We start from the raw sequence: 14,200 nt of genomic DNA, 5'->3' as shown, positions 1-14,200 counted from the left end.
CCTGCCTCCATTCAGCCTTCACCTCCTAATTGCACACTCATCTGCTAAACTCATTAGTGCTTCTATGATATAATCATGCTCCCAAAGTCCCATCTCGGGACACATGAGAGTTTGGGGGACATTCTAGCTCTAAACCATAATATCTTCCTGTGGTCTAACTATTCTTCAAACATTCAGATTTTTCAGATATAATGTCTTACTCTGCTTTGGCTTCTTTTCCCTGAGAAATGAGAACTTGTGCCCTTTGAACCTGTCCTGTGGAATTTATTATTACTCACTCCACTTAGGATGTTTTTCACTTTCCTTTGCAGATTTAAAGACCTAAGGTTTGTTCGAACAGCAGAATTGTTGTCAGGAAAACTTCCTCTGCAGCCTGATGAGTACTGGGATGTGATCTGCAAGCACTGTGTGGAGGCTCGCCAAGTTCTCCTCAACAAGTCAGTACCTGGGCTCAGGATGGGGTTGTGTCACAGCACTGCAAGGACTGAAAACTCTCTGAAGTGAAAACTGGTGTCTCATCTGGGAGCCACACAGTCTGTTGACTTCCCACTGACATCCTTCTCTCTCATCTTCCTGTTCCCATCTACATGCAGCCTTGTGATGAGCTGCCCTTTTTCCTTTTACCTCTGGACTCCCTCAGCCTTTCATAAGCCTGTCCTCATACTCCATGAGGATACCACCCCCATCTCCTCCCTCTGAGTCTTTTGGGCCTCAGTGGGTTACAGGAAAAGTATTCGAATGACTTATATTCAGAGGGTGTAGAAATATAGCTTCTTGGTTACAAAGTTAGAAGTTTTTTGGCACTTAGTTGGTTTATTTTCCCTTTGCAAATGCATATGAGACTATATCTTGATTTGGAAAAATGGCTTTAGATAAAATGATGATGATAATAATACTGATGGGTTTTTATTATCAGAGAAAGAATATCTATTTAACAGTTTGCACATGGGAGCTGCGCAATAAATATCTTAATTATTACCTGTGGAGCTACAACTATTACTCTGTTAGTTACTTCTTAATTGCTAGAGAAGTACTTTTTTAGCAATCAGAAAAGCAATGATAGGGTGAAATGCCCAATGGTTCCCACTGGGAATTAGAAATTAGGCGAAGTGAAGGGAGAGACACAAGGAGGCACCCCTTTCTTTTTCTAGTTGTCCAGTTTTTGTTCACAACTTCTCAGCAGCCATTATCACACTGAACTTTCTTCTCTCAAGCTTACTTCTATTTCTCCTTTTTCTTTCTTTCATTTATGAAGTTTAAATCAGGTGCCTACTGGGAGAGAAGTTGGACAGAACATTCCATTCCTTATGCCACTTCACCTCAATCTTTGATTATAATGCAGACACTATAGACTGATGCAGTGTTACATCCTCTGTCCATTTGGGGATGGTCAGTAGAAGTACAATTCACAATTCAAATATTATTTTCTTCCAGAAAGGGGTCTTGGCAGGTGAAGTAACCAAGAATATAAAATGATTTATTTCCAAGGCTTCTTAATGGGAAGTGAGCTATCTGCCACATCACAGGAAACAGAGGGGTTGCTGAAAGAGGTCCTGGAGGCTCAGAAAATTTCCTACATGGATGCTCTCCTGTCTTCACAGGTGGATCCCCACTTGTGCCCAGCTTTTTGTCTCATGGAAGGAACACTGGGTCCACTTTTCTCCTAAGAGTGACTATGACTCATCTAGAAACATTGAGGAATATTTTGCGTCTCTTGCTTCTTTCATGTCACTCCAGCTCAGAGAACTGGTCATTAAATCCCTTGAAGATCTTGTTTCCTTGTTCATGATACACAAGGTATGTAAGGGATCAGTACATGGCCTTTTTGAAGAAAACAACTAAGTTAGAACTAGGATTTCAGCGTGGATGTCATTAGCTGTGATCTAGGCCAAAAGGGAAAGTTATGGATTTGAATGTATATTGGGTGATTATTAGTTTATAAAACTTATGTTTTTAATATACAGTATGTTTTATAAGATATTTACCTACTATTGGTAATAGCCTATAAAAGTAGAGATTATAAAGAAAATTGAAGAAAAGATTATACAGATGCAATACTTACCTCTTATAGTGTGTGTGGTCACTTTTTGTTCTCTGTGGTATAAGAAAAGAACTAGAAAAGACTCATGATACTTTGATTTTTAAGAACTGTTCTATGTATTCAGTGACAATAGTAATTTTTGTTCTTTGGTCTTTGAAAGGAGAATCTCCACAAACAAAATGCTTTTTTAAAACCTAATTAGTAATTCTTTAAGGAGGTACTACATTGAAGTCAAAATAAATTAAAGCATGAAGCCAGGTGTGGTGGTGCCGGTCTGTCATCACAACTCTCAGGAGGTTGAAGCAGGAAGATCACTGTGAGTTTAAGGCCAGCCTGAACTACATAGTGAGATCATGCCCTCCCAACGAAGGCATGAAATCCTAGTTTTCAAAGCATCATAACCCCTAGATTTAGATAACTGAGGGATCAAGGGAAATTCTTATAATTTTATACCACATACATATTTCACCTTTAAAAGAGCAATATAGATTTAAAATTATCTGGTTATAAAAGATTAAATTCTAAGCATTTTTCCAAATAAAGCACAAGTGAATGATTGGCTCTTTGCTTGAAAAATGTAGAAATCAATATTGCCAACTTTTGACTACAGGGTTTACACTAAAGAGAACCACTCTATAGTTGTGGTAAGCAGCTCTTTTCCTCAAGTGGAGGAAACCCAGATGTGCAAAGAAATCTCACTCTAAAATGGCACACAAAGAGAAAAGTATAAAATATTTACATGTTTGAGGGAAGGAGGAATTCATGCATGTTTGATACACAGTAGATATTCAATAAATGTTTGTCAGACTTCCTTAACATATCTAAAAACCTCCAAAATCAATTTGGACAAGTCATTTACAGCTGCCCTATAGAAATTTCATTAGACACTGTAGTCTATAAAAGATACCTTGCATTTCTAGCTTTTGAAGGGAATCAGAAATACATCTATATCAGTATTTTTGTTGTAGGAAGATTGACATTTGAGTACCTGAGAGACTCATTTCAAATGGCTTGTTAACAGTGCCATTTGAGGAATACAGGTAAGTATTCATAGTTTTAGATCCAGTCAGCAGATTTTTATTAAACACCTACATGTGCTAAATGCTGTCTTAGGAGGAAAGAGCCAAATCAAACATAAATCTTGTCCTCCAGTTCACAATATAAAAGGTAATATGTGTATATAAATCGCTTCAAAAGACAAAGTAAAATACCATGCAGGGAATGAAAGTATGAAGTTCAGAAGTAGAACAGATTTTATATAGATAGTGCAGAGGGAGGTTTCCCAGACAAGGGGAACTTTGAGCTGAATTTTGAAGGATGAGAAGGATTTACAAACTATGTACTGGAAGTACTAAGCAAAATAAATGATACTGCACAAAGGCTTTGGAAAAGGGAGACACACGAGCTCAGGGTGAAGAGTCAGGTTTCCCAGCTCATTTTTTAAACATGAACAGTCACAGATAACATTCATTCCTTTAACGGTGCTAAGTCAGCGCTGTGAATGCTTACCATTCACTTCCTTGCCTTTGAATGGCCGAGTTTTATGATATTTGCCATATCCTATATCCTTTGAAGGATGGAAATGATTTTGAGGAACCGTACCAAGAGATGAAGTTCTTTATACCACAGCTGATTGTGATCAAACTTGAAGTCAGTGAGCCCATAATTGTCTTCAATCCATCTTTTGATGGTTGCTGGGAATTAATAACCAACTCTTTCTTGGAAATTATTAAGAACTCTGATGGGATCCCCAAGGTACAGTATTAAATTAATCATTTATCTGTATTTTTGTTCATGTCATACAATATGTTAAAACGATTGTACAAGACACCGCAATGCCTAAGAGAGACTGTATTTTGCTGCTGGCCTTTATTCCATTGATTTTAGTCCTTTCTTTTTTCTCTACTCTCTCTCTCTCTCTCTCTCTCTCTCTCTCTCTCTCTCTCTCTCTCTCCCTCCTTCCCTCCCTCCCTCCTTTCCTTCTTTTCTTTTTTCTTTGTATGGTATCTGGTACCTTGGTTCATGAACTTTATTCTTTACCTAATTCTGGTCATCTATTAAATTGGTTGCAAACCAAATCAAATGTCTCCATAAATTCAACATTGATTCTAACCATTGAATTTTATTCAGTATACAACCATTCAGTTTGTGGCCAGAATCATGTAAAGAATTAAGTTTGTAAACTGAGGTAATACTGTATCAGGAATTGAGCCCAAGGTCTTCTTGCTGAACAATAGCTACAGCCTTTTTTATTCTATATTTTGATATAGGGTCTCGCTTAATTGCTAAGTTTCCCAGACCAGGCTTGAAGTTGAAATCCTTCTGCCTCAGCCTTTTCCCCAGACTTTTAAAGCTTATGTTTAACCATATAAGAGGCAAGATGGGTAGAGGTTGGAGAAACTGTCTGCCACTGTTCTTAGATATTTTTTTAAATATCCAACCTGTGGGATGATTCTTTAATTTTTCACTGCCTGTTCAGAGATCAAACAGTCTGGGAGGTTGAGAAGGAAGCCAATGCTACAGATATCACAAGAAATAATACCAAGAATTAACAAATGGGATCACATCAAATTTAAATGTTTCCTCACAGCAAAGGAAACAATCAACAGAGTGAAGAGACAACCTACAAGAGTGGGAAAAATATTTTCCAGCTAGTTTTCTGACAGAAGGCTCATATCTAGAATATATAAAGAACTCAAAAAAATTAGACACCTGCCCCCTAGTGAAAGACCCCACCAAAACAGGCAACTGAAATAAAGAAACACTTCTCAGAAGTATATAAATGGTCAATAAATGCATGAAAAAAACTGTTTAACATTGTGGTCATTAAAAAATGCAAATTAAAACAGTGTTGAGATTCTATCTTCCTCCACAAAGAATAGCTGTTATCAAGAATTCTGACAATAAATGCTGGTGAGGCTACAGGGAAAAAGGAATCCTTTTACATTGTTGGTAGGAATTTAAACTAGTACAATACCATGGAAATCAATATGGAGATGCCTCAGAAAACTAAAACTAGAAATTCCATTAGACTCAGCTATTCCCCTTCTAGGTATTTTCCCTAAAGAGTTAAAGAATCATATTATAATGATACATAGCCATATTTATAGCAGTACAGTTCATAATAGCTAAATCTTGGAAGCAGCCTGTTTGTTCATTAAGAAATGATTGTATAGTTTGTGTACAGAATGGTGTACCACTCTCCTATAAAGGATAAACGAGTCATTTGTAGGAAAATGGTTGAACCTTGAGACCATAATATTAAGTGAAATAAATCAGACACACGAGCTTAAATATGATATGGTTTCTTTTCTATGCAAAACCTAAAATTTAAGTAAAACAAAATGATAGATAATAGGAAGCAGAGAGATAGCTATTTTGCAAATGGGAAAGAGACCAACAGATGGAGGAAGAAGAGAAAGGGGAAGGAAGGGAAAGGAGATGAAAAAACAATTGAAATGCGTTATATACATGTTCCAACTCTCCATGAGGAATATAATCATTATGTACTGTAAACATGTACTAATAAAAAATAAAAATTACAGCCTTTCCAGGACCTAGAATAGAGAGTCACCTGGAAAACAACTTAGTGATATGCAAAACAAGGTTCCAGTAAGCAAGAAAAAGCTGACAGGAGAAGGAGAAACTAAAGATAAATTAGAAAAAGTGAAGACTACACACACACACACACACACACACACACACACACACACACACTCCAAAGAGCAGGTCCTATCTCTGCAAACCCAAGGTGAGCCCAGAAAAGGCCAGTGGTCCCAGGGAAAAACAACAGGCTGACAGTGATAGCCCTCACCCCAAATCACATAGTTACTGTTACTGCAAATACAATATGAGATTTTACTCTGAAAGTGACTCTGCATGGCAGACTGGAATAGGAGAAAAAATTCACTGCAGTGTCTGCCATACTTGAGAATGATAAAATCAGAAGCCATTTTGGGAACGGATTTATTGTTTAAGACTGACCTATTCCAAGAATCAGAAGTCACAGAACAACTTCATTTTGGGATCTTGGGGTCACCTTACCCCTGTGACTGGGTGGGAGATGGCTACAAGAGGTAGTTACAGAAAAAAGGTGGGCTTTAGTCACAGATTCTCTGAGTTATGAAGGACACAAAGATCCCACCCTTTGTGATGAGAAAGCCAGACCAACTATGCAGTTTTCTGAGAGGAGTGGTTCTAAAAATGCTGACACAGTCTGCTTAATCCCGCTCACTGTCTACTTCCAGTTTAGAGTTTAATAGTTTGCTTGCTTTTTCTGTCTGCCAATGTGATCAAGAATATGCCTTGGTGTGGACAGTTGCCACATCCTGGGATGTCTGGAAAGATGGGTTTTTGGAGCAAGGAATGCACCTCCTGAATCCCTGGGACCTGAAACTTGGAGATAGCAGTCAGGTGGGAGACCTAAAAGGGCACAAACACTTAAGAGCCACTGAGTGAATATATAGTCCTAAGGCAGACGCCATGCTGCCCACACCCAGTGGGAAAGGTGGGAAAGACTCAGCATTGACACAGCGAAAACTCGGCATGGAAACAAAATAGGCTCTAGTTGTAACTGACTGTGCCCCATCCGTATCTGGTAGATTTCAATACCACAGGCCCGGGAAAGAAACCCCTTGCCCAAACATGTGGAAGAATGTTTTGGATTCATTCTCTCTGTCTTTTTTCTTTTCTTTCTTTTTTCGTTTTGTTTATTTTTTCTTCTTTGTTTTTGCCTTTTTTCATCCCATGTCCCTCCCTGTCTCCCCACTGGTTCTATTAACTTTCTTTTATTCTTTAATCAGATTTTTAATCTCACTTTTATTTTTTCCTCATCTTCCTTTTCTTTCTTTTTCAAATTTTGCTTCCCTTATTTTCTCCTTTCCCTACGTCTACATTTTTATTATTTTTATTACTATTAGGCTTCCTTAATTTTTAGCTCTTTACTTGACTCTATGATATTGTTGATAAATTGTTTTCTATTGTTAATGGTGGTAGAGTTGTGGCTTTTAATAGATATTTACTGTATGTCTTTTTGCTTTGTCCTTGTGTCTACATTGTTGCAGATCTCTTCTATTGTTAAGGATGGTATAGTGTTAGCTATTGTTCTTATAATACATCAATAACTTACTGATCTTTGACACTATTATTATTGTTGATTTCCCTTCCATTGTTAATAGTGGCATTGCTTTTGATTGATTTCTACTGTATGCCTGTATCTCCTTTTTCTTTGTGTCTTCAACATTATAGTGGTTCATTTTCTCCTCTCTTGAGTGGTACTGGAGATCAACCCCCAGAAAAAGACCCACAAATACTGTACCAAATAAGAGGTTGAAGGGGATTATGAAAACCAAAACATAACCAAGCCCAAGAATGTATTACAAGGAGGCATAATCTAACTAAAGAGATCGCCACAGTTTCTCCACCCTTATTTATCCTTCAACCCACAACACAAAAACAATAGAAACATGAGGAATCAAGACAAAAAAGTTACCAAAATCCTTAGTCTCCAAAAACTGATCGCATGGATCCTGAAGTAGAGACAGATATAGGCAAAGAACTCAAAAAGCAAATGGTCAAAATTTTTGAAGAGATGAAACATAGAAGCAAATGTGTATAATGTTTAATGAGCTCAAATAAAAGATTTTACCAGTATCATGTTTGATGAGCTTTAAGAAAAAATGAACAGCAAACTAATTGAGTTAAGCAAGTCACTACAAGATATGAATGACCATTTCAGAAAATTTAATGGACTTAACCAATGTGAAGACAGAATATCAGAAATAGAAGACAAGGTGGATGGAGTAAATAAAGAAAATTCAATGATATCTTAAAAATGACAAGATACCATGCCAAAATTGATCAGAAGAGACAGATGCCTAGTACATACCCGTAAAAAGAACAATGCAACAGGAAAAAATAACATGGGTAAATATCTATGAATCAAATGTTAGAATACCTGACTTCATAAAACAAAAACTACTAGACTTAAAAAGGACAGATTGACACCAATACAATCATTATGGGGAACTATAATACCTCACTTTCACAATTAGTTCAGCCAGAAAAAGTCAACAAAAAAAACATCAAAGTCAAACCACATCATTGAACATATAGATTTAACTGATATCTATGGAATGTGTTATTTATCAACACAGTATACATTTTTTTTAATTGCATGTGGAACTTTTTCCAAAATGGACTGTATCTTAGGTCAGAAAACATGCTTAAATAAATACAAAACAATTGAAAGAATCTCTTGTATACTATCAGATCACAGTGGAATAAAGCAAGAAATTAACAGTTAAAACAAAAACACACGGAGATTAAATAATATATTATCGAATAATCAATAGAGCATAGAAAAAATCAGGGGAAAAAATTTAAAAATTTGTAGACTCAAATTATACTGGAACTGTAACATACCAAAACCTATGGGACACAGCGAAAGCAGTTCTGTGAGGGAAGATTGTACAGTAGCTATAACTGTACGCAAAAAGAATAGGGAAAAATAGTACAATAAAAGGAATAGAGAGGTCTCAAATAATTCTAAATCTCCAGATCTTAGAAAGACAAGAATAATCCATCTAAAATTAATAAAAATAGAGTCCAGAGATTTAGCTCAGAGGCATAAACAACTGCCTGGCAAGTGTGAGGTCATGAATTTGATCTTCAGTACCAAAATAATAATAGTAATAAAATTAATAAAAAGAAGTAAATTATAAAGGTCAAAGCAGAAATTAATGAAACTGAGATTAAAAACAATACAAAGCGTCAATGAATCAGAGTCAGTCTTTGAAAGGATGGGAAGGGCATCTGGGGATGGGAGACGTGAGGGAGGGGGAGGAAAGCAAAAGGGATCAAGATGTGACATGTATACATCTATGTACCAGGTCCCCATCACTGAGGTATTTACTGTGTATTGCAAACATATACCAATAAAAAGTTGAGAAAGAAAAAAATAAATGAAAAAAAACTAAGGTGGGTCAGTAAGAAACTTTTGAAAATAAATAGTATTTATGTTGCAAGAAGGAAGCCTATTTGTGAGAGTTATTACAGGAAACCAAAGTAAGTGTTGAAAAGTGTTGGTCTCAGTAATGCAACTGAAGAAAATAGGGATCTGGTAATCTTGATTGGAATAAAAAGACCTGAATGAGAAGCAAGAATAAAGCAAAGCTGGAGGAAATGAGAGTTTTGTAAAACTAAACATGCACTGTGTTACTTTCATGAGGGCAAATGTATTTACCTCTCTGGAAAAGACCAATCTTCCTACTCAGGGGAGAATTCTCTCCCTTAAAATGCTCCAGACTGCTAAAGTCTACATATATGGATCCCAGGATTGAAGGTGATGACCGGATCAAAGAGTCCAGGACAGAAAGCCAGGGAAGATCCAGGAAGAACAGTTACAACAGTTACCTGGAAGGGACTAGTTGCTCTTATTTCAACCTCACAGACTGCACTCAGGACGTGGGAGAACCACTACTGAGAAATAGCAGAAAGAGGCAGTTCTTCCCCTTTTGATTGAAGATTTCTTCTCAAGAAAGGATTCATTTTCCTGCTCACTTGGGATCTGTTGCATAGCCTGGGCACCAGTTGTGCTTCCCCAAGCCACTGCACCTGCATCATTGACCGATGCCAGTTTCTCCTCTATGTTCTCAGCCACCATCTGCAAACATGGCCACTGCAAAGAAGTTGCACCTCCACTAGTTTGAAAACCTTTGAGTTGGTCAAAGATAACAAAGATCACTTATATTTTCTTTTTCCCTTTTTAAAACAGTGCATTCTCACCAAAGACACATAACTTAGGAAATCATTCTGAGTATCTTTTCTGTGGCCAGTCACTAAAACCTTTCTTAGCAGAAAGGACACTGGAAATTCGTGGGTATCTAGCAGAACTTTGCAACCTGCAGAGTCATGCAAATAAGAACATTCTTGGAGACACTAAGAAATTGGAGAATTTCAGCTCTCAGGAAAGATACTTTTAGTGCCTTATGATCACAAAGTCATATCTTTGTTTCCCTTGAATATTCACAGATGAGAACATAGAGGTTTTCAAAGAATAGTAGTTTACCTAGTGTGTTAAAGATAGAGTCAGAATTCCAACTTATGTTTCATTAGCGAGGAAAGTAAGTACTGGGGGAGAAAAAGTGGGGCACCACCACAATATTCATTTGCTCACTATATCGAGCATTCACTATATGCCAACCTCTAGCTCGACTCTGAGAATACAACAAAGAAGTGAGATAATGCCCAGGTCCTTCAGTATTTATATTCTAGGCCATACCTAGAATGGCTCATTACACATTCATTTAATTGCAGGTGTGGCAAGTGCTAAGCAAAAAACTTCAAAAAGTGGGCTTTCAATAGGGAAAGGGATCAAGAAGATTCTCTGAAAGGGCCAGCAGGATTCTCTGAAAACAAGAAACTTGAAGGAGCAGGGAATTAAAAGAAAAATAATCCAGGCTAGAAAGAGAGACTGTATTTCTACAGTGCTGCTACCATTCCTGGAAGTTGAGCACATTGTTGGAGATTTTATATTTTGGTACTCTCTCCCTTCTTGCTTTCTGCTCTTCAGGTGGAATCTGTCCTGTTCCCAGAGTTGCAGGGATATAACCTGATCCTTGGAACTGTTAACATGAATGAAAAACTTGTTGCTGATTTTATGAACCAAACATTTGAGGTATTTCAGAAAAATCAAGTTGGCCCCCACAAGTAAGTTGGTTTAGTTGTAACTTGATTATTAACCTTTTGGTATAGATTGTTTTTGTTTTTCAATTGAGATCTTGCAATCATGTCCAAATTGGGCTCAAACTACTGGTTCAAGTGATCTTTATACTTCAGCTTCTGAGTGCTGGGGCCACAGTGTGTTCCACCACACCTAGCCTGGATTTGGTTTTTAACTATATCAAATAAGTAGTTGCTGTTCTTACACTCCTAATATATATATATATATATATATATATATATATATATATATATATAAAAGATATAAATGTATTAAAGAATAGGAAATACTTACATGGATGTTTATTCCTATTTAACTGATGAAGAAACTGTAATTTTCCCAATGTCATACTGCAAATAAATAGAAAATCAGAAATCAAATTCAATTAGAAGCTCATCTCCATCTAAAGGCTGTGACACCAGTAGATTTTGATGTTTGGCAATTTCTGGATTTTAGAAAAGTCATACAATGCATCTATCACATATTATGCTGTAACTTCTGCAAGGCCTGGAGCAACCTATTCATATTTCTGCTGTAAAACCTACAAATATTCACATCAATACCTTCTATCAGCTTAGGCTGGTTTTCTGCCACCAGTGAATTTTGTTGCAAGTTTGCTTCTTCAGAGCTTTTGGAATTTGGAATGGAAGAAAAAGACTGAAGGAGCAGTTATCTGACTCCTTAGGCCAAGCCCTTTCAATATCACACTGTAGGACATCTTGCAGTCACTCATATGAGCAGTAATTAGTTTAGGGTGATTGTATATGTAGTTTCCAAACTGAGACTTTTTAAGAATTGAAGGAGTATTGTAGTGATTTCTATGGGATAACAAGTGCAAATTTTGTCCCAAACAAATCAGGACATTTGGTCACCTTAATCCAATGTTTCTTGACTACTCTGTCGTCATTAGTCTATATCCTGGAGGGTTATCTGATGTGTGATTAGATATTAAGGAGCATCCTCTGCCACTACCTACTCTGTACTAGTAGGAACCTCCAATTGTGATAACAATACCATCTCCAAACAATACTAAACATCCCTACAAGGCATAATCATTTCAAGTTGAGAGTAACTGCTAATCTTGTCTGAGGCTTCAGATTTGGAAAGCCTATCCTCATGAATTTGCTTTGGGGACTTTTGTTTGAAATTCCTGTTTTCAGAGTCTTATACATTCACTTTGTCTTTCTGGACTAGAAGTTATATGAGCTTCTGTTGTATCTCAATTTCAAAGTCTCTGCTGTTTTTGCCAACACTTGGAAGTATACCTCCAGGCCCCACCAAGCTGATTCTAACTACTCAATATCACTTTTATTGTAATTCAAACTTATTTTTAAGTTGGGCTCATCCTAAATTTAATCCTCTAATTTAGGGGAAATCTGTGCAGTTGTTTTTACATGGTCTGAAAGCAGAGAAACTTAATTTAATACACTTTAAGTGAATTAATTCCAAATTTTCATTTTAAAAATCAGGCATAGAATTTTGGAGCTGGAAAGGAGAGTGAGAACTAGTGTTTACTATACATTCATTATAAATCAGCATAGTATTTGTTTATATATACATATTTAATTTATGTATTTAATATATATTTATTAGGATTTATATATATACATATTTAATTTATGTATATAATATATATTTATTAGGATTTATAACAATCCTTTAAGGTACTAGTGATTATCTGCAATTCAAATTGAAAATGATGATTTTTAAAAAAGTAAAACAGCTTTGTCTAAGTTTATACAGTGAGAAAGTAGCAAAATTAGAGTGGGAACCCAAAATTCTGAATGCTTAGTTCAGTACACCTTTGACTGCGTTATGGTTCCCTTTCCTTATTTGAGTTAATTTTTAATGCTATTATCTATTTCAATTGCCAATCCAACTCATCTGATTTGTTGCCTTGTACCTGTGTGTTTGATTTCATGTTCTTTGATATGGAAGATACTTAAATGTATACAAAAAGTATGATGACTTGCTGGATAACACAGCAGAGCAAAGCATCACTGCATTCCTGAAAGAAAATCATGAAATTGAAGATTTTGTGGCGGTAGGAGATGTCACTTAATATTTCATAACTTTATGACATGTGCTATAGTCAATCCAGTGAGCAGTTAGTTTGTTTCCATACTGAGTTAGTGTTGGCTGTTGATGAGGCTGGGGGGGGGGGGGGACTCAAAGGCAAATTAAGTTCCTGAATGTACTCCTTTCTACAGAGGATCGATAGCATAAAAAAGCGGCGAAGCCAAATTGCATCCATGCACATTACCGTGCCGTTAGCCATGTTCTGTCTGAATGCCGTGATCCTAAATTATGATCTCTGTGAGCGAGCACAAAATCTTAAGGACCGTCTGATTCAGTACCAAGTAGATGTAAACCGCAACACCAATAGCAGGTATCATTACAGTGCTAATAACAATGATTGATGTCAGCCAAGGAATGGAAAAGTGACCGGCATGTGTGCCTTCCAGGAATGACTAAACTGAACCTCTAGTTCAAGCTTTTCTGCCCCAGATTAAGGGTGATGGGGATGCAGGTTCAGACCGGAGGTGACGAGTTCATAGAAAATTATGTAGGGATTGGAGAGAGATGATTGAAAGCATCCTTTGGTAATTTGTCTTAGTTCTTGCAGACTTTGCTTCTTTTTTCCTTCCTCCCCGCTCTCCCCCCTCCCACCCCTTCCATTCTCTCCCTTTCTCTTTCTCCTCTTTGCTTGCTTCCTTCTCTCACATTTCCTTTTCCTTCTTGATTGCTTGTTTGCTGTTTTCCTTTCCTTCTTCTTAGGATTGAACCCAAGGCCTTCGCACAGAGCTACATCTTCATCCCTATTTGTTTGTTTTAAGACATCAGCTTGCCCACGCTGGACTGGAGCTTGTGGTCCTTGTTTCACTCTCCCAGAGTGCTGGAATTGTAGGCATGTGTCACCATGCTCAACTAGTTCTTTTTGTTAAACAATAATCAATTTGTTCGTGTCAAAGTAAAGCAATGTTGTGCCCTATTTGATCAATGCCTCGATCCTTATCAAAATAAATGAGTAATTTCTCTAAGACTCTTAATATAAAGTGAAAAATATGGGTCACATGACGAACCCTGGAATTTCTAAGGATTCAGAAACCCCATTTAGTGGGCAAACCTCAATTTGGTGGCCGAGTTCTGAACTTCTTTTTACCTTATAAATGATGATTCTCATGTACTTGACTTTCTCAGCAGCCCTGTGAGGTTGGTAAGAGATATATGAGCCTTAATGAAAGAGAAATGAGGCCCAGGAAGAAAAACTAACTTGCTTAAGTAGATGAGTTTGATTTTGTGTTTTTGCTTCTAAACCCTGACAGTGCCACTTGCTGTCATATAATTACTGAGCATGAACCTTCCTATTTCTAAGTCCATGGAGTAGCCTAGAAAGCAGTGCTCTGGGAAAAAAAAAAAGTGTGTGTGTTGGTGTG

The 14,200-nt window shown here is 36.9% G+C and overlaps 1 protein-coding gene across 1 annotated transcript in view; it reads left to right on the top strand.

Moving 5' to 3' along the window:
• The window catches only part of Dnah3 (dynein axonemal heavy chain 3), a 177,684-nt gene that overhangs the window by 22,624 nt on the left and 140,860 nt on the right, over nt 1-14,200 (top strand). Inside the window, exons 10-15 of the mRNA XM_063227087.1 lie at nt 312-437; nt 1,602-1,797; nt 3,617-3,796; nt 10,614-10,750; nt 12,702-12,807; nt 12,974-13,152. Coding sequence (XP_063083157.1) covers nt 312-437; nt 1,602-1,797; nt 3,617-3,796; nt 10,614-10,750; nt 12,702-12,807; nt 12,974-13,152 — 924 coding nt within the window. The remainder of the gene's footprint in view (nt 1-311; nt 438-1,601; nt 1,798-3,616; nt 3,797-10,613; nt 10,751-12,701; nt 12,808-12,973; nt 13,153-14,200) is intronic.

This window comes from Cavia porcellus, unplaced genomic scaffold (genome assembly GCF_034190915.1).
Source record: "Cavia porcellus strain 051 isolate PalLab524CR breed Dunkin Hartley unplaced genomic scaffold, mCavPor4.1 scaffold_16, whole genome shotgun sequence".
Lineage (NCBI taxonomy): Eukaryota > Metazoa > Chordata > Mammalia > Rodentia > Caviidae > Cavia > Cavia porcellus.
The sequence above is the reverse complement of the archived record's forward strand: the minus strand, read 5'-3'. Positions and strand labels throughout refer to the sequence as shown.